At 49.1% G+C, this 20200-nt stretch overlaps 2 protein-coding genes across 3 annotated transcripts; one reads left to right on the plus strand and one right to left on the minus strand.

Moving 5' to 3' along the window:
* Window positions 1–6797: 6797 nt before the first annotated feature.
* Dmrtc2 (DMRT like family C2) lies at window positions 6798–11276 on the minus strand. Of its 2 annotated transcripts, none has more exons than XM_050127098.1 (8): window positions 10883–11276; window positions 10660–10814; window positions 9656–9732; window positions 9227–9407; window positions 8955–9081; window positions 8297–8357; window positions 8004–8178; window positions 6798–7275 (listed from the first exon to the last, which is right to left on the minus strand). In XM_050127098.1, the coding sequence occupies exons 1-8, from the start codon at window positions 11185–11187 to the stop codon at window positions 7163–7165; spliced, it is 1194 nt and encodes a 397-aa protein (XP_049983055.1). In that variant the 5' UTR covers window positions 11188–11276; the 3' UTR covers window positions 6798–7162. The 2 variants fall into 2 exon arrangements, with proteins under 2 accessions (XP_049983055.1, XP_049983054.1); XM_050127097.1 differs by having other exon boundaries at window positions 6798–7292.
* A 6170-nt stretch (window positions 11277–17446) lies between these two features.
* Window positions 17447–19426, plus strand: Lypd4 (LY6/PLAUR domain containing 4). The gene is made up of 4 exons (XM_050127149.1): window positions 17447–17513; window positions 17904–18047; window positions 18653–18979; window positions 19224–19426. Exons 1-4 carry the CDS (start codon window positions 17447–17449, stop codon window positions 19424–19426), a joined length of 741 nt encoding a protein of 246 aa, XP_049983106.1.
* The last annotated feature ends 774 nt before the right edge of the window (window positions 19427–20200 follow it).

The following is a 20200-nucleotide window of genomic DNA, read 5'->3' on the forward strand; positions in this document are numbered from 1 at the left end:
TTTAGAATCATCATTCAGGTTTATCTGTGTAACATTATTTTTTGTTGTTGTTGTTTTGAGACAGGACTTCATTTAGCCAAGTCTGGAACTTTGTATTTATTCAAGGTTGTCTCTGAACTCACGATCCCCCTGCTTCACGCTACAAGAATGTTGCACGCCGGGCTCTGGGTTTAGTCCTCTGCCCCACCCGTTGGGACCTGCCTTCTAACTTCATGACTCCTCTCCCACATACAAGTACAAAAACATAATTTTAAATCTAAGTTCTGTACATATGCAGTTTTTGTCTTTCTCAGTCGGGCTGGCTTCCAGTTCGGTTCATTTCCCTGGAATCATTAGGACTTCATTACTTTGTGTTTGTTTGTTTTTGTTTTTAAGACAGGTTTTCTGGGTCCCGGCGGTGGTGGCGCATGCCTTTAATCCCAGCACTTGGGAGGCAGAGGCAGGCAGATCTCTGTGAGTTCGAGGCCAGCCTGGTCTACAAGAGCTAGTTCCAGGACAGGAACCAAAAAGCTACAGAGAAATCCTGTCTCGAAAATAAAAAAATAAAAAACAAAACAAACAAACAGGTTTTCTGACTGGCCTGGAACTAGCTCTATAGACCAGGCTGGCCTCGAACTCAGAGATCCACCTGCCTCTGCCTCCTGAGTGCTGGGATTAAAGGCGTGTGCCACCACCGCCCTGCTTCATTACTTCCTTACGGCTTCAAGATTTTTCAGTGCTTATACGTGCCACACTTCGTCTGTTCCTCTGAGTTGGAAATCTACAGTGCAACTATACATAAACATATGCAAGTATCTCTGTGGTCTGTTGACTTAAGAGTCCTTTGGATTTATATATCCAACATATAGCAGGTCCATGTAGTAGTTTTATTTTTCATTTTTAAACTTGTTTTAGATTTATTATTTCATGTATGGATACGTGTTTTGCTGCATGTGTCTGTGTACACCACAGGCATGCTTGGTGGATGTCAGAAGAGGACACCTGATTCTCTGGAGCTGGAGCTGTGACGGTTGTGAGTCACCAGGTGGGCTCTGGACTGATCCTAGGTCCTCTGCAAAATCAACAAGTGCTTTTTACCACTGGAGCCTTCTGCAGCTGGACAAGCTTATTTCTTCCAACTGCGAGTGGGGCGTTCTTTCTCCACATCTTCATCAGCATGTATTATTATTGATTTTCTTGGCTATAGCAGTAATTAACTATGCTTTTGGTGCTGTGATAAAACACCATGGTCAAGGTACCCTATAGAAGAAAGAGATTATTTGGGTTACGGTTCTAGAGGGTTAAGAGTCCATCATGACATCAGGCAGGTATGGTGGCAGGAACAGAAAGCTAAGAGCTTACATTTTTAAAATAAGCACAAAACAGAGAGTGCTAACTGGATGTGGCGAGAGGCTTTTAACTCCAAATACCCCTAGTCGCATACTTCCTCTAGAAAGGTCCGCACCACCTTAACCTCCCCAAACAGTGTCATCAACTGGGGACCGAGTGTTCTAATGCCCAAGACTATAGGGGAACTTCGTCGCTCAAACTACCACAATAACTGTTTTGATCGGGGTGAAATAGAATCTCAGTGTGGTTTTGTGTGGTGTGTGTGCCGCCTGTGTGTACATATATGTGTCTGTGTGTGTATGTGCAAGTGGTGTGTCAATCAGAAGACAATCTCCAGTATCGGTCCTCACCTTGCACCTTGTTTGAGGCGGTATTGTTCACTGTTTGCTGCATACACTAGGCTAGCTAACTCACGAGCTTCTGGAGACCCTCTGCTTTCCATCTTGCAGTGTGATCTCTGGGGTTACAGATGTGCACTACAACAACTGGATTCACCTGGGTTGTGGGGATTCAAACTCAGATCTTCATGCTTGTATGGCAACCACTTGGACATCTTTCCAGCCATTCAATGCAGTTTTCTCTCTTTTATTTAATTATTTGTGTGTATGGGAGTTTTGCCTGCAAGTACGTCTGTGTATGACGTGTGCCTGGTATCTATAAAGGCCAGAAACAGGTGTTAGACCTCCTGGACCTGGAGTTATGTCACACTTGTAAGTGGCCATGTGGCTGTTGGAACTCAAACACAGTCCTCTGGAAGAGCTGCCAGTGTTCTCAACCACTGGCCTGCCTCTCCAGCCCTTGCATTCTCTGTCTAATGTGTACTTGGCAAACATATTTTTTCACATTCTGTAGGCTGTTCCTCAGCCCCTACCCCGTAGTGATTGGAAACACTGCTTTCTGTAAAACTAAAAGTAAGCAAAATGGAAAAGAATGGCCCGAGGGCAGGAACACCATTCCTAAGGGACTGGACAGAACCTGTTTAGTCAGCCATTCATTTTGAGTGCCCCAGAGAGAAAGTCCACAATAGGCCTGTCCTCTTTGGATAACTATTCTGGGGGGTTGGGGACGTAGATTCACACTAATACAGTGATACTCGCACAGCTTAGCATGATCAAGTCTGTACCTCCAAGGAACATAAAGGTCTGAAGAGCTTAACACAGGTATTGGTGGGATGAAAGATAGACCGTGCTTTTGGGAAAAGCTCCGGATCCCATGAGGGTCTACACAGGCATGGTTGCCCGCTATGGAGCTTGAGCATAGGGTTGCAAAGCTAGCTACTCAAGCAGATGGGTTAAGTGATGAGTGTACGTGAACCAGGAATGAAGATGGAGTAGGTGTCATGAGGTCATTTTCCTGCCTGGACTATAAGTGTGGTCAGAAGCAGGTCAGGTTCCTGTAGGGCTGGAGTGACCAGAATATGGATAGTCAAAGGACAGAATGTGAAATGTGCCCTTGAAACAAAACCGGGGCTGTTGTGGGGAGGAGTCTTGTGTGGAGAAGAGCGAGGAGGGCACTTCCTGGTAGGAAACTTCTTGTCATTTCTGTAGAGTATTAAGAGAGGTTGAGACAAAAGCTCAGATGATCAGGCAACCTTAGGGAGCAGGACAGGAAACTGGTGTTCACAGTCCACTGGCCGAAACTTCAGGGATGCTTAGGGCCAGGAGCCTAGTGCCTCCTCAGCAGCAGGTGAAGGAAGGTGGAAAATGGAAATGAGAGCAGTTCATGTGTGTGTGTGTGTGTGTGTGTGTGTGTGTGTGTGTGTGTACATGCACGCGTGTGCGCACACGAGACCATGCCCAGCTTTCAGCACAGTCTCAGTATGTAACCCTGGCTAGCCCGGGACTCTGTATAGACCAGGCTGGCTGAGAACTCATAGAGGTCCACCTGCTTCTTCCTCCCGGAAGGAGGGAGTGTGAGGATGAAAAGCATGGGTCACCACACAAAGCTAAATTCTTAAGCCTTCCCTGTTCTCAAGGCTGACCTCTGCAGATTTGCAGCACTTCCTTAGGGAGCGTTTGGGGGTTCACATGACTCGAATGATTGGTTGGCCTCTCCTCTCTGCTCCCTTCCCTGCCATTTATTAATTTATTTAAAAGATGTATGCCCCAGCTAACTGCTGAGTTACACTAGTATAATCAGCTTCTTTTTCTTTTAATTAGTTAGCGGATATGTGTGTGTGTGTGTGTGTGTGTGTGTGTGTGTGTGTGTGTGTGGCAGGTCTGTGCAGCAGTGTGGCGGTCAGAGGATAACAAACATCCTGGAGCTGTTCTCACCTTCCAGCTTCCTTGGTCACAGTAGCCAGCACTTTCCCCCTGAGCCTTCCCACTGCTCTCCTGTCACTACCCTGTGTCCTGTTCCTTTTATACACCACCCTTTTCTTTTATCTTTTTTGGCTGTGTGACCTTGGAACCCTAGGGACCCTTGGTCAGCCCTAGCAGCACCGTCTTAGCGAGGTGCATTTGCAGCGCTTTCCCGCTGCTCCATGACTCTTGGGCTCAGTCATCTGTCACTGGAAAAACTCGGCACTGCCAACCAGGCTTAGGCAGGTCTATTAAAGGGCAATCGTATATCTAAGTTATAACTAGGGAGGGACAAAAGGTGTGAGGCTGGCTGTAGTCTTTTGTTCTCTTACAGTGTCCCTGATTAGTGCTGCAGTTCCTTATTCTGCAGTCTGCTGTGGAGAAGGAATAGCCCATCTTCTCAAGGCCTCGAATTAAGAGAACAGGGTGTTGTTGGGTCCCACCATCATTCATCATCTTGAGTAAAAAGAGGGATGCGGGTAATGCCAGAAGAACAGTCAGTTATCGGGTATGTTGCCGAGCTCTGAGCTCCCCACCAACAGGAGGAAGGACAGGCGCCTTCCTAGTGCTGCAATAGCTCACCAGGGGTCCTGTTTGCAAGGACTCCAAGAGGGCTCCACAGCCAAGGACTAGCAAACAGATGCTCTGTTATTAGCTGGGCCTGGTGGCTCATAGGGACCTTGTAATTCCAGTACTCAGTAAGCTGGGGTAGGAAGAGTGCCATGAATTTGAAGCTAGCCTGGCTCACAAAATGTGTTTGAAGTCAACCAGGCTAGAGCTAGCTCCTATCTCAAATCCAACCAATAGGGCCTGGAGAACTGGTACAGTTAAGCACATTGGCTGCAGTTTCAGAAGACCCCAGAGTTCAATTCCTAGCACCTGCACGGCAGCTCACAGCCAACTCTAATTCCAGTTCCAGAGGAACTGACGCCCTCTTCTGGCATCCTTGGGTACTGCATGCACACAGTGCACAGACATAAATACAGGCAAAAGACCCTTGCACATAAACAAGAAAAAAAAAGTCTTTAAACAGACTGTATGCCAGATGTGGTGGCTTACATCTTTAAACTCAGCACTCAGGAGGCAGAGGCAGGTGGATCTCTGAGTTTGAGGCCAGCCTGGTCTACAGAGTGAGTCCCAGGGCAGTCAGGGCTACACAGAGACACCCTGTTTTGCAAAACAAACAAACAAATTGGACTGTGCTTTGCACTGTGATATTAATATTAACATGAGATCTTGAGGAAAAGCAAGAAAGGAAATTGTTAAATAGTGGCGTGTGTGTGCGTCAAGTTGACAAGGGGTCAATTGTACCAGTTATTTGTCAACTTGACACAAGCTGAAGTCATCTGGGAAGAAGGACCCTCAGTTCAGAAAATGGCCCCATCAGGCTGGTCTGCAGCAAGTCCATGGGGCAGCTTCTTAAGTAATTATTGAAGTGGGAGGGCCCAGCCTACTGTGTGTGTTCCTAACCCTGGGCAGGTGGTCCTCGTGTGTAAGAAAGCAGACTGAGGGACTGGAGAGATGGCTCAGCAGTTAAGAGCACTGGCTTCTCTTCCAGAGGACCCAAGTTCAATTCCCAGCACCCACACGTCAGCTAACAACTGTTTGTAATTCTAAGATCTGACACCTTCACACAGACATACATGCAGGCAAAACACCAATGCACATAAAATAAAAACAAACAGTTTAAAATAAAGTAGACTGGGCACATCATGATGAACAAGTCAGTGAGCGGTGCCCCTCCATAGCCTCTGCTTCAGATCTAGGCTTCTGCTCTGACTTCCTTCAGAGACTGACTGAGGTTCAGACATGTCAGTCAAGTAGCCTCTCTCCAAGTTGCTTTGGTCATGGTGTTTATCACAGCAATGCAAGGCAAATGAGGACACCAACCCAAAACATTGTACAATGACAACTTTGGTAGAAAAAGGGAGAGACACTTGTGAGAACTGCTTCCGCCGGATGTGTGTTCCCTGTAGCCTCATTCTTCATTCCGTGCTTTATAAAATGTCAAGGCCTAGCAACAAGGAGGAATTTTGATTGTTTTCTGGAGAAGTCCCTTGACCTGCTGGGCTAATACTTTCCCTTTTCTGTATAGATTACAGAGTTGCTGTTGGGACTCAACAATTAGAAAGCATTCTCTAGTCTTTGACCAAGTCTTGTATTTGCTGGTTGATACATTGTGTGAGATGCTGGGTACTGAACCTGGGCCTCATTGTTCCGGGCAGCACTGTGCCACTGCACTACAGGCCTGGCCCCTCTAATGGGTTGTTTTGAGAAGACAGTGAATCTTCCTACTTAGGAAGATCCTTGATAAAAACTAACTTGGTTCTTGCTGTCCTGCTTGGCTTCAATTTTCCCATCCGGAAAATGTCATGTTAGATTAGTATCAAATTAGTATTCTGTTGGCCAAAGTTGACCGGAAGCTATGTTATCTGGCCAATATAACATTTAAAGAAAGCTATACCAATGTTTGAGAATTACTATAAGATGTTGGACACAGAAACACAGTTCTCTAATTTCCCTCGAAAAACCAGAGGATGTGGCAACACTGAGGCCAGGTTTCTGCCGGGAATTATCCATGAGGCTAGAGAAGACTGCCTGTAGGTAAGACATACAAACTGTTTCCCAGTCTCCACTGGGCTGTCTTCACTCCTTTATTTGGTCTCCCTGCCCCAGTTAGGTGTCATCTTAACTTGTGGCTCTCTGGCTAGCAGGAAACAGGGTATACTTGGTACAGAGCGGTGGATTAATCACCGCATTAGTGATACCCCAGAACCTTCCTCTGCTACTCTTCCACATGCATGTCTAGGTGAGGTGTGGGATCCTCTGGAACAGGAGTTACAGACAGCTGTGAGCTGCCATGTAGGTGCTGGGAATTGAACCCGGATCCTCTGGAAGAGCAGCCCGTGCTCTTAACCACTGAGCCACCTCTCTAGCCCCTCTCTGTTATTCTTATGAGGGCATAACTAGAAGTCCAAGTTTCTGTTTTTACTTTGTTGTTGTTTATAGCTAGGTCATAAGCAATCCTCCCCCGGCCAGTGAGCGCTGGGATTACAGGTGTGAGCGCTGGGATTACATGTGGTAGTTATTAAGTAGATGACTTCTATTTTGAGATGGGAGTCAAATAGTCATGTCAATTAGGGTAAACTCTGTATCTTGATGGCTTAAACAGCAAAGGTTTATTTCTTACAGAAACCTACATACAATGTGAACATATTCCTGTATTTTTACATGCAGAGACAGACGTGAGCACAAAGGCATATATAGAACATAAACTCATGCAAAAATGTATTTAGATATGGGTCCTCCAACTGCCCAGCTGCCTCCATTGAGGGACTTAAAAAGGGCTATGAGAACATCCACCTCCAGTCAAGGAAATACCCACACTACAAAAGGAACTGGAAAGCTTTAAAAAAAGGCTGAAGCTTGCATTACATTAAATCCTATGCCAAATGCATAAATAAAATACCAAATATGCAGTGCCTGCAGTTTGTCATCTCTTTGTCCCAGTGAGGCAGCCTCCATCTTGGTTTTTAGCTGAGGAGAGAGATGGATCCCAGACGCCCAATGTGCAGAGAGACAGAGGAAGCTGGACTGGGCCTGAGAGGTGGGCCGACAGGCTGGAATCCTCTTCCCCCAGGAGGAGCTGTGGGCAGACAGGAACTGGCAGGCTCGGGTCAAATCCAACCCACTGCCCCTCACTCCTTCCGTGGTCTATGCCCGCCTCTCCAGCCCCCACCAAAGCTATCATGCTTTGTCTGGCTCTGAACATTGCCCTGGTCCCCTTTGTACAGCTGCTGGTCCAGACTCAAAAGCCTCATCTCTATACTCAGAAGACCCCAACCTCATCCCTCCCATTTCCAGCAGACTCTCTAGACAACACTGCATTGGACAGGGGCATTCTCAGCCTTCACCGCTTGTTCCCTGGAACTTTCTCCTTCTTCACAATTCTCCTAGTCTTGCCACTGAACCTTGTGAGGGTCTCTAGGTTCCCCAGCAAAATGGAAGCTCTTGGGAGGCAGTTTATCAGCCCTTCTAGCCCAGACCCTGGTTACTGCTCTCCCTTCCCAGGCTTGAGCAGGAAGCTAGGGTCTGGAGACCAGGCTCTGCAGTGTCTTTCTAAATGCCAGCCTGGAAAGTCTACACGCAGAGCCTGGTTTTCCTTGATAGCAAGACACTGGACATTTGTTATTTAGAACAAAACTGGTAAAGAGTGACTTCAACCGCAGTCTCAGAGGCCAGGCTAAGAACTTAGGGACTTGAACCTGAGGACATTCAGCTCATGTCTGGGCCATCTTGGTTAGCCGCTGCTTATTCTAATGGCTTCCATTTATCCAACCAATCTTATTTCATTCTCTCTTCTCAGGAAGTTACCTGGTGGGCCACAGGGGTGGAGCAGAGAGATCCAGGCGGGGTTTGGGGGGACAGATGGGGTCAGGCGGGGAGCCTGGGATGAATCTTTCAGACCTACAAGGGCCTCAGCTGCCTCTCGCTGTAACTGCCGCTCTGAGGGGCCAGATGTCCAGGCCAGGCAAGAGGTTCCAGGGGCCTGCGAAGGAGTGGGGAGTAGCAGACTGGGAACCCTCACTTCCACACAGCCCCCTGCTTTCCCCTTCTGCAAGCCCAGCCTCCTCCCAGGCCCATGGAGGCCATTTCTTTCCCAAGACCTGTGGCTGTAGCAGAAGAGAGTCCGGGGCTCCACAGGACTGGAGTATCAGAGTTGAACATCTGGAAAAAGGAGAGACACATGGCAAGTGGGTGGGGCATTCTGACCTGGGGACAAAGTTCCAGGCTGGCCACTGGACTCTGTGGGCTTTGCTTTCTATAAAATGAGAATCTCGCCCAGGTTTTTCCTCCCACACTACTGTGAAGATCATAGGTTTCCAAAAACAGATAAAACACCCAGGGGGACTGGGATTCTTGTCTGCTCCACTAGCCTGCTTTCTCCAGTCCAGCTTTTAGCCATGTTATTCAAGGTCAGGGAACGTACTAGGTGTTATTATTATGACAACCCCAGACGAGAGATTACTAGAAATTACTGATATCAAAACAGGCTCTGAGAGGTGCGAATATTGTCAGTGCCTCTCAGGAAACAGTAGAACAGTTGAGATCTGCCTGCCTGTTAGCTTGAGTTAGTCTGAGACCCTTTTCCTTTTTTTTTTTTTTTAAGTTAAGAATTTTATGTAGCCCAGGCTGACTTTGTGTAGTGTAGCTGAAAATTACCCTGGAACCCTGCCATTTCTGGCTCAACCTCCCAGGGCTGGGATTACAGCTGTGCGCCATCACACTTGGCTAGGAATTGTCTTCTGTTGTGTTCCTACTTACGTGTGAGGCAGGTTAGGGGGTCCTTGGGGCTCTCCAGAAAGTGGAGCTGCCAGCACTGAGCGAGATCCTGGGCAGGTTGGGAGGGTTCCATGAGTGGGCAGCCGGAGAGACGTGCCAGGGTCAAAGCCTACGGAGGGCAAGAGAAGCAGAAAGGATGGGCGCAGAGACCATGGATATCCTTCCTCTTCCCACGTGTCCGTTTCCTCTCCCTTTTCTGGTGTGGCGGCAACCTAGCATTCAGATATCTGTCGAGCAACAGGAGGATGTCTTACCAGGGAAGGGATGCAGAGGGACAGCAGGCTCCTGGCACAGCAAACGGCACACTACTGGAGGTGGCATTGAGAGGCCTGGTGGCAGCCAGTGTCCAGGGCCCCAAGGCCCAGGAGGTACTGGAGTCCAGGGCAAAGGCAAGGCTTCCTGGGGGCGGCTGAGCAGGAGAGGCCCATAGTTCTCCTGTAAGGGGAGAGGGCCCAGGGCAGGAGCATGAGCCTGCAGAAGCAAGCATGCTCCAGGATGAGGGCAGGACCCGAAGCTATGGGCAGCTCTTAAAGTCCCATCTTTTTTCTCCCACAGGTCCCAGGTGAGTCACTGAAGAGCAACGACAAGTCAGGGGTGGGCTGGAAGCCAGTGCAGAGAGCACAGAGGGGACAGTCCGGGCAGGAGGCAGGCGAGGAGCCATCCCTCAGGACCCGTCTTCTTACCTTCCCAGGGGGTGTCAGCACCAGTGGGACTGCTCCATGGGGACTCTGAGGCTGGGGTGCTATGTTCTCCTTTCCAGCTGCGAGGAACCAGGGAGAGATCCACCCCTTTCCTGAGCCCTATCCTATCCCAACTTCAGCTAAGTTCTCGTCTCTCTCTGATTTTGCAGCGGTTTGATTAATAATTTCTTTATTCTTTTTTTTTTTCATGTAGCTCAGGCTGACTTTGAATCCCTGATCCTCCTTCCTCCATATGCTATCATGCCCCGGTCTGTTCTGTGGCTTTTCTTCCCTTTCCCAACCCTTCCACCTTCTCCTCAAGACAGCATCTAGTTTGGTAGCTCAGGTTGGCTTCCAACTCACTCTCCTCTTCTTTCTCTAGGGCTGGAGTCACAGACATGCTCACCATGCCCCACTCCTCGGCTCTCTTTTTAACTTCTTGTTTGTGTGACATGGTGTGTGTGTGTGTGTGTGTGTGTGTGTGTGTGTGTGTGTGTGTAGGCCACAGGACAATTCTGGGGAGTCAGTTCTCTCCTTTGACCTTTATGTAGGCTTTGAGGATCGAGCTCAGGTTTGTTCAGCAAGTACCTTTACCCTGACCCACCCCACTGTCCCCATCCCCCATTTTCTATTTTCAGTTGTCACTGCACCCTTGCCCACATTTTAAAATAAAATTTTATTTATTCTTATGAGTGTTTTGCCTGCATGTATGTCTGTGCCCCATCTGTGCATGGTATCTGCTGAGGCAAAAGGCAATAGGTTCTGGAGCCGCTCTACAGATGTAGTGAGCTGCCTGGAGAGCCAGCGGCCCGCTTTGGCGCTCTTGACTGCTGCCTCACCTCCCCAGCCCCTTCAGTACAGTTGACAGACAGTTGGACAGGGTGAGGCCCAGAGAGAGGAAACACCTTGCCCAAGGCCACATGCTGACTGAGTTTAAGGCCAGGGATGCAAGTCCTTACTCTTACTATATCCAAATCCCTGTCCCATCCCCAGCCAGAGACACTCACAAGGGACCCCTGGTCGAATGGCTCCCTTCTTGACACGGAGGGGAGCTTTCAGGGGGGTTGTCCCTTTCATCAGGCCCTGAGCCAGGTGCCTCTTTAGCTGAGCCTCCTGCTGCCTACGCAAGGCCACTTGGGCAGCCATGACTCTCCGACGTTCCCTAAGAGTCAGAAGTCAGCTTTCTGGAGGAGAACCATTCCCCTTCCCCCACCCAAATCTTATACTCACAGGATAAGGACACATTTGTGACACTCGCAAGCCTGAAAGAGGCAGAGGCGCTTGTGGCCCTTGAGATGGGCTGTGACACCATGGTTACGACAGCGGGCACAGGTGGGAGAGCGACCGACAGGTCTCCTGGGAATGAGTTCTGTGCTCTGGGGAACTCTGTCCTCACTCCCTGGGGAAGAGTCAGCAGAGCAGTGGTGGAGAGCAGGTGCTTCACTGGGGTCCATGGATCTAGAGCAGGAGTGGTGGCTCAGGACAGTCACATGGGCTCTGTCCTCACCAGCCCTTCTGCTTTTGGGAAGCCACATCTGTGCTCATTCATCTTGTCCCTCTCAGGACCCAGCTTTTTCTCCCTGCTTCTCCTCTCTTCCGCCATAGCCTTCCTCATAGACCCTCCTTTCCCAGAAACGCCTCTTTTCTTTCTCAAGTATTTGCTCAGCACAAACATCCTCCTCTTTAGTCGTGCTGAATGCCAGCTTCAGGCATAGATACGTTTGCCCTCCCAGAGCTCTCAAGGATGCTTCTCATCCCAAACAGGGTTTCCGGGCATCCTCTTCAACACCCGCCAGCGAACCTCTTTGCATTTATCCGGTCCTTAAAAGCATTCTTACGTGGCTGCTCAGTCCTAAGTCCCACCTGTGCTAATCATGTCCATCTGCTCTTTGTATGCCATCACTATGATCGGGTGTGGGTTTTAGGAGTGTGTGCGTGGTTCATGCACCTATGTGTGGAGCCCAGCGGTCCACATTGTTAGATAGCTTTCGTCCATTGTGCTCCACTTTGACTTTTTTTTCCCCCAGGCAGGGCCATCTTACTGAATCTGAAGCTCACAGCTTTAGCTAGACTGGCCGGCCAATGAGCTTCAGAGATCCACCTGTTGCAGCTTCCATCCCTAGTGGTGGGGTTACAGGTAGGTCATTGCACCCAGCTTTTAATGGGGGGACCTGAACTCAGGTACTCGGGCATGTGCCCAAGGTACTATTGACTGAGCCTTCTCCTCAGCCCCGATTTTTTTTTAAGGATTTATTTATTATGTATACAACATTCTGCCTCGATGTATACCCGCACGCCTGAGGAGGGCGCCAGATCTCAGTACAGATGGTTATGAGCCACCATGTGGTTGCTGGGAATTGAACTCAGGACCTCTGGAAGAGCAGCCAGTGCTCTTAACCTCTGAGCCATCTCTCCAGCCCCCTGGATTTTTAAAAAATAATCAATTAGTTAATTAATTATTTTTGAGACAAGCCCTCACTATGTGTGTATTCCTGGCTGGACTGGAACACGGTGTAGACCAGGTTGGACTCAAACTCATAGAGACCCATCTGCTCCTGCTTCCAGAGTGCAGAGGTCAAAGGTGTCTGTCACCAAGGCCAGCTTTGTTTCTGTACTCTTCAGTCACAATATTATTCTCAAGGGATTTTCTATCCCATTTTCACTAGAGGGGATTTGCTTTTAAAAAATGGTTATTGGGTTGGGCGGTGGGGGCACATGCCTTTAGTCCCAGCATTTGGGAAGCAGAGGCGGCCAACCTGGTCTACTGAGGGAGTTCCAGGACAGCCAGGGGGACACAGAGAAATCCTGTCTAGAAAAACAAAACCACAAACAAACAAACAAACAAACAAACAAACAAAAAGGCATTGAACCTAGGACTTTATAAACACATGCTAACCAAATGTTCTCCCCCATCACCCCCCCCCTTTTTTTGAGACAAGGTCTTGATAAATAGTAAGGGCTAGCCTTGAATTCGCTATCCTTCCTGGCCTGTATCACTTACTTATTAGGTATTTTTCTTGGACTCCATTAGTTTAATAAACATTTACTGAACCATGCCTGCGGACTCATATCTGTAATCCAAGCAGTTAGGCGTCTAAGATAGCAGGATTGCTGTGAGTTCCAGGCCAGTCGGGGCAACTGGTGTCTGTCTTAAAAAACCCAAAACTGACTGGGTGTGGTAGCACGTGCCTGTGTTACCAGGTCTTGGGTGGGGGGAGTAGAGGCAGGAGGGTCGGAGTTCAAGGCCATCGCTGCTAGGAGTTGAAGACTGCCCTGGGCTTTCTTAAAAACAAAACAAAATCAACCTCTTCCAAAATGGTTATTGAGTCCCTGCCATTTGCGATGACGACCTGGTGTAGGCCAAAGGTGTTTTCCTCAGGACACCACTTTCTCCCTTGAACCTAACTGCATGGGTTTCTTGAAAATCCACATAACCACTGCTGCACGCGGCACTTTTATCCCTGAACCCCACCCAACAACAGTCAATGGCACAGTCCCTTCCCAGGCAACCATTCCGTGGGTGCCCCCGTTCCGGCGGCCATCCATCACCCCCAAATGCTCCAGGGTCCCAGGAAGGGGGCTGGGCACGAGGACCGTGCTCAGAAGCCAGGGTGGGGGTAGGGAGGTGGGGTGGGATGGGTGGATGGGAGAAGTGCTGAGCAGCAAAGGGAGTCCATGGTGGGGACCCAGCTCAGGAGAGGGGTTGGGATCATTGTCATGCCGCCAGTCGGTGGTTACCACAGCCTCGAGCCGACTCACACTCAGCCAGGAGAAGGCCCAGGGAAAAGGGCGACAAAGTGGCGAAGAGGAACGGCCACCTCGAGCTGCTTTTCCCGCTCCTTCCCGCAAGGACCAATAAGCTTCGAGGACAGCGCCCAAGGCTGTGCCGCGCAACCAATAGGGTTCGAGATCCTTCACCGAGGGCCCGCCCCTTCCCTTCCTGTCTGCTTCTCCATGGTAACAGTCCCACCAGCCAATAGAGCGTCGAGTTGAGTCGCGCGCGCGCACACACATTGCCTCTCTTCTTCCCTTGCCAGATTGTTCTTCACTCTGGAGGCAGGTAGCCAATGGGGCGTCGAATAACCTCAACCAGAGCGAGGCTGGTCCTGCCCCGCCCCCCACCGCAGGGGCAACAAGGGCGGGAGGCGTTGACTCACACGCACTGAGCGTGCGCACCCTCACCCACTGGGCCTGGCCCTTGGTCGCTTGGGTTTTCCCTTCCATATCTGGTGTTTAATGCCGTCTCTAGCCTGCCTTGTGCCACACACCTCTGCGTTACAGTGCCGTGTGTCTGTGGCATTCCAGGCTAAAGAAGGAGGCAGAAGTGACCGCCAGCGGGACTGCTATGCGGAGGATGGGTACTGAAGCGGGGAAGGTAGGTGCTTTGTGCCCAGCCTAGGGGAGGGGGACTGGAATCGCCTGAATGGCTGGTCAGAGAAGCCAAGCTTTGAATCGGGAGCAGGGAGCCGAAAGGAACAAACACATAAGCGGTTGACCCTCGAGCCAGTCTTATCTATCTATCTTATTACTACCCCCGTATCCATCTTATTACTATCCACAGTGACCCCGTGTCCATCTTATTAATATCCACAGTGACTCCGTGTCCATCTTATTATTATCCACAGTGACCCCGTATCCACAACTACCCTAGGGGAGGGATAATCCCTACTTCTTTGTGAATGAAGAATCAGGCAGAGGCCAGCCTGGTCTACAAGAGCTAGTTCCAGGACAGGAACCAAAAGCTACGGAGAAACCCTGTCTCGAAAAATCAAAAAAAAAAAAAAAGAATCAGGCAGAGTTACGACATTGCGCACAAGATCTCCCAGTTTAAGGGGAGTTGGGAGAGACTGAAACTTTAGGTTAGCTTGGAGCGCTAAGCCTGGGAACTTTGTAGCCCTTCCCACATGGTTTTTAAGAATTTCCCATTCCTGTGAACCCCGACTTTTCACTTTCATTCCCCAAGCTTCCCATAGGCCGCCGTCCTAAGGTGGTTAGTGTATTTCTGATCTTGTGTGTGATCCCTGGAGATCTGGAGATGTGTACTGTTTTGTATACACGTGTATTTTGGGGGTGTGGTTATATATCTCGCTGTGCTTTTAGGACCAATCCCTGTGCACGTGTACATCCGGAAATGTTTTTATTTATTTTTTAAATTTCACATGCATTGGTGTTTTGCGGGCAAGTATGTATGTGTGAGGATGTCAGATCCTTTGGAACTGGAGTTACAGACAGTTGTGAGCTGTCACATAGGTGCTGGGAATTGAACTTGGGTCCTCTGGAGGAGCAGCCAGTGTTCTTAACTGCTGAGCCATGTGTCCAGCTCAGTTTTTTAATTTTTTTTTTTTGACAGGGTCTCAGAACTGACTCTGCAGACCAGGCTGGCTTTGTACTCACTGAGATTCCCCTGCCTCTGCCTCCCGAGTGCTGGGATTAAAGGTCATCACCACTGCCCAGCTGCACTGAGTGCATCCCATCAATTCTTCTAACTGTGTGATATTCCTTGGTGAGCCTCCCTGCAAGTTGTGCACTCCCTTAGTTTCAGGAGGCGTGCTCCTTTTCCCAAAGCCATCATCACAAAAAATGAATCCTCCTCATTTACTGGAGGGTGGAGATTTTCATTATATTTAGCTAGGATATACCAGAAGTGGGTGTTCACATACCTAATCTGACTGTTAGACTTCTCCCTGCCGGAGGCTCCAGACACCGAAGCTAATTCCCACTTTCCTCTTTTTCCCTCAATCACTGCAGAAACCGCAGAGCAGGGAAGTGTCCTTATCACCACTGGCCTGTTGAAGCAGGCAGCCTGCTGGGTGTGTCGTGAGAATACATTTTGCAAGATGACTGCATTTCTCAGGTTGCAGTTAGATTTGAGCATCTCCTCCAATGCCTGCTGGCCTTTGTGCCTTTTCTCTTACGAGGATGGTTTCTTCACAGGCTTAGCCTTGGCTTGCTCTCTTTTTTCTTGCTGGTCAGAAGATCCTTAGTCTTGTTGGCTTGAAGTATTACATAATTTTCTTGCGCCAGTTTGCTTTGAATGGTTTATGTAGTTTTGTTGATTTATGTTGACACAGGGTTTCATGTAGGCTAGGCTAGCCTTGAACTTATTTAGTTCAAGGTGATCTGGAACTTCTGGTCCTGCAGTCCTTCCCCTTACCAGCTTTGGGATTATATGCTTACGCCACCCTGGTATGTAACATGAAACTGACATTGGTGCCCATATTTAGTTTCTCGCAGATTTTATGTGTGTTCCTGTGTGTAAGTGATATGCACCATGGGCGTTATTGTTCACTTCTAAATACTTTTTAATTTCCTTAGTAAACAAAGGGATTTGGAAATATGTTAATTAACATCTACTCTCACGGGCCTTTTGTACTTAAGACAGGGTCTCATGTAGTGGGTTTGTTTGTTTTTGTTTGTTTGTTTGGCCTGGTTGGTCTTAAACTTAGGTCAGCCTCCTGTGTGCTGGGACTATGGGTGTGCAGGTGTGATCCACCATGCTTGGTTCGAAAAGTTCCAATCCTCAATGTAGCACAAATTCTAATGTGTTTTTTTTCCCCCTGAGTCAAGATTTCACTTGTGTAGCTTTGGAGCTTGTCCTGGAACTTGCTCTGTAGACCAGGTTGGCCTCGAACTCACATAGATCTGCTTGCTTCTGCCTCCTGAGTGCTGGGTAAAGGTGTGTGCCACCACCGCCCAGCTCTCTAATTGGTCTTAATAATAAAAAACTTAGAGTCAGCTACCAGGGGGTGAAAGCTGAAGGGTCAGAGAAGCAGACTGGTCAGTCATTAGAGCTCTTACCTCTACCAATGCTCAGACCAAAGGGTGATCCTGTCCTCAGACTGACTGCCCAGACTGTGTCCTTAGTCAGACTGCCTTAGACTGTACTGCCCCTCAGACTGACTGTCTCAGACTGTACTGCCCCTCAGACTGACTGTCTCAGACTGACTGCCTCAGACTGTACTGCCCCTCAGACTGACTGCCTCAGACTGTACTGCCCCTCAGACTGTACTGCCCCTCAGACTGACTGCCTCAGACTGTACTGCCCCTCAGACTGACTGCTCCTTGGTGTGCGCTGCTCCTCAGACTGTCCTGAGCTCCTGTCTCCTCCTGCCTTCTATTCCTCTCTCCACCCAGCCATATTACTCCTGTCTCTACCTGCCTACTGCTGGGATTAAAGGTGTGGGATCCCAAGTGCTGGGATCACCTTTGTGTGAGCTGTTTCTATTTTAGACTGGATCAGTTTCATGTAGCCCAAGGGTGGCCTTGAGCTGGTAAAGATCCATCCATCTCCCCCAACCTGCCAACCCCCCAACCCCTGTCCTAGGATTAAAGGTGTGTGCTACCACTACCTGGCCTCTAGTGTCTTAGCTCTGCACTGTGATCTTCAGGCAAGCTTTGTTTGTTAAAATGCAAACAAAATATCATTACACTGCAGTTTGCTTTTTGATGTCCTCACTTTTGGTTGGAGAACAGCCTGTATGATGGTGGGTCTTTGGAGCAGCACCGTGGCCAGAGGGAGGACCTAGGCATGAACATGAGAGGTGTGCTTTGAGGCACAGATAATGCTGGGTGTGAATTATTTTGGAGGGGAGACCACAGAGGTAGGAAACCTATGCCATTGAAAGATTCAAGGGAGCCCATACTACAGCAACTGACATGGTCAATTTTCTTTAGAAACAGTGACCCGTAGGCAAATGGACAGAGAATTCAGGGACTGACAAGAACCAAACTTGAGACTTCATCAGAAATTGGCTCCAGACTGATCTGTCACATCCGGGACCCTGACACAGAAGCATGGGACTCCAGAATTTGAGATCTCTGCAGCTGCTCTGCCTCTTAGAGGCCATCTCTTTATTGCCTTGTATGTCCTGTGGGGCTGCATACTATGAGGCCCCAACACTTGGGAGGCTGGACCTACATACAGGTGGAAGGTGGGCTGAGTCTCCTCAGGCGACAGGCTTTCTGTGTGCTGATCTTAAGAAGGTGATGTGGAAAGCCAGGCGTGATGGGTCATGCTTTTAGTCCCAGCACTCGGGAGGCAGAGGTAGGTGGATCTCTCTGAGCTCAAGGCCAGCCTGGTCCATAAGGTGAGTGCCAGGACATCCAGGACTATACAGAGAAACCCTATATTGAAAAAGCCAAAAAGCAAGCAAGCAAACAACAAAACAAAACAAAAACCCCAAACAAAAATTCCTACAACAAAAAGAAGGTGGTGGGGAGGCGGATAACTGGAAGAATACTCTCTCTTTAGGGACTGGAGCTCTTTTGTGCTATGAGGCGACAGCTTCGGCCTTCAGAGCTGTGACCCTGCATAACTGGAAGTGGCTTCTCTTGAGGAGCATGGTGTGTAACCTGAAAGAGGGTTGCGAGGAGACGATAGTGTACATTGAGACAGGTGATACACCTCCTTCTGCTCACCCTTCTTCCTAGCTATACTTCCAACATCCAGGACTGGGATCACACATGAGCGTGCATGCGCGCACACACACACATACACACACTCACACGCATGCACACACACGTGCATACACACATGAGCACATGTGCACGCACAACTGTATATAAATTGATAGTAAAAGCATAGTGCTGATTATTTATTACCACGTGCACAAAATGAAAAGGTATGCTTGTGAAACACTTCCCGTTTCCTTGAGGGCACACAAAGTCAAAAGAAACACGAATCACTGGGGAGTGACGGCTTTTGGGAGGCTCAAGGAGTGAAAGTGAGGAATAGGGACCGCTGGCCAGAATGGGGTAGGTCTCAGATAGCTCTAGTGGAGGATGGAAGTGGACAGGTCCCTAGGGAGAGGGAAGGATGAAGACATAGGAGCCAGGGCAGCAGAGGGGCTCCCGTAAGAAGGATTAGGAGGCACAGATAAAGACTTCTCTGCCCCATGCAGGTGCAGTGAATGGGCACAGGAAATAGAGGGGCTAGGAAGGGAGGCAGCCTGGGAGGGGCCAGTGACACTGATTCTACCTCTCTGACCCCCTGCTCCTCAGGGAACAGCAGGGGAATTGTGAGCTTTAAAGGCTGCACCTCAGCCTTATCTTATCCCCCACAAATCTCCTACCTCGTGTCTCCACCCGGAGTGTCGATCGCCTCCTACAGCAGAGTCTGCAGGACCTATCTCTGCAACAATATAACCAACTTGGAGCCCTTTGTGAGGCTGAAGGCCAGTGAGCCCAAGTACACAGCGCCTTCTGCCAAATACTGTCCAACCTGTGTGGGCAGGCATGACCAGGAGTGTCTTCCAAACTTTGTCACCACAGAGACCTGCCCCTTCTCTGCCTCTTCCTGTTACAGTTCCACCTTAAAGTTTCAGGCAGGTGAGAGAACAGCTTTTACCAGGTTACTGTCATGTATACTGTACACCTGAGAGAGTGGCGGGATCCCGAGATGGGACTGCGGGTACAGGAGACTAGACATGAACTCTAAGTAAGAAGAGTACAGTTCCTGGTGTCCACATCTCGGGTGGGAGAGCAGGTGTCCTGATTGGTGAGGGCCTCTGGGAAGAGAGCAGGATCCTTGAGTCTCGGAAGTATCCTTGATTCTTTTCTTTCTTCCTTGTAGGAAATCTCAATACTACCTTCCTCATAATGGGCTGTACTCGTGAATCAAACAAGCTTTTAAAAAATTTTCAGCATATTGGAAGCATTAGAGTGTCTGAGATCGTCAACATCCTAGACAAGTCCGAGACTGTTGGTGCAGGGCACTGTAGTCAAAGTCCTCCGTGGAGCATCCTCTTATGCCCTCTGCTCATCTTCAGAGACTGACCATCCAGCAAGACTGGACACATACCAGACCCCCTTGCCTATGGAATAAAACATGGAATTATCCTTGCACTTTGTCTTGAGGTCTGTGAGAGTGTAGAGGGGTAGAGAGCAGAGAAGGGTCCAGCATGTGCAGGGAGGGGACACAGGAGCAGGAGAGTCTGAGAGTGTGCTTCCTAGACTACGGCTGCTTTCTACTGGGGAGCTAATCCTTAGGAGATGAGAACTGGTGTGGAGGAATGCAGTCAAGAGCCTGCGAAGGAGGAAGGTGTGCATTGTAGATGGGAGCGGCCCCCGGCCACTGCCTAGCTTTACCCAAAATAATTACACGAAAACTCTCACATCTTGATTAACCCATTTCTATTAATCTGTGTAGCACCAAGAAGTGGTGGCTTACCAGGAAGATTCTTAACCTGCATCCATCTTGGAGAGGAGAGCTATATCGTCTGCCTGAATCTGCTTCTTTCTCCCAGCATTCTGTTCTGTCTACTCCACCTACCTAATTTTCTGTCCTATCAAAGGCCAAGGCAGTTTCTTTATTAACCAATGAAAGTAACACATAGACAAATGACCCTCCTCCATCAGTGCATCACCATCCACAAAACTCCTCCCCACGGAACCCAGGTCTGGAAAGATGCTTCTGTAGGCAGGAAGGCTGCTGCCACCCAGGCCATCCACCGCCTCCCTTCTCTGGATGGAAAATCACAGCTCTGGCTAGCTCCCTCCCTCCCTTCCCCCTTCCTCTCTTTCTCCCTCCTTCATTTCCCTTTCTCTTCT

The sequence above is a fragment of the Alexandromys fortis genome, unplaced genomic scaffold, assembly GCF_014885135.2.
Source record: "Alexandromys fortis isolate MF-2015 unplaced genomic scaffold, M_Fortis_MF-2015_v1.1 scaffold_262, whole genome shotgun sequence".
NCBI classification, from domain to species: Eukaryota; Metazoa; Chordata; class Mammalia; order Rodentia; family Cricetidae; genus Alexandromys; species Alexandromys fortis.

Bases quoted from the DNA above. Each gene is read 5' to 3' on its own strand.
- Dmrtc2 (XM_050127097.1), bottom strand. From the start codon at position 11,187: ATGTGGCTTCCCAAAAGCAGAAGGGCTGGTGAGGACAGAGCCCATGTG. The intron at 9,733-10,659 runs GTGAGTGTCTCT...GGTTCCTCGCAG, and splicing joins CATTCGACCAGGGGTCCCTT to CTGGAAAGGAGAACATAGCA. The intron at 8,179-8,296 runs GTCTTGGGAAAG...ACTCCTTCGCAG, and splicing joins CTCTTCTGCTACAGCCACAG to GCCCCTGGAACCTCTTGCCT.
- Lypd4 (XM_050127149.1), top strand. From the start codon at position 17,447: ATGGGACTCCAGAATTTGAGATCTCTGCAGCTGCTCTGCCTCTTAGAG. The intron at 18,048-18,652 runs GTGATACACCTC...CCTGCTCCTCAG, and splicing joins GATAGTGTACATTGAGACAG to GGAACAGCAGGGGAATTGTG. The intron at 18,980-19,223 runs GTGAGAGAACAG...TCTTCCTTGTAG, and splicing joins CACCTTAAAGTTTCAGGCAG to GAAATCTCAATACTACCTTC.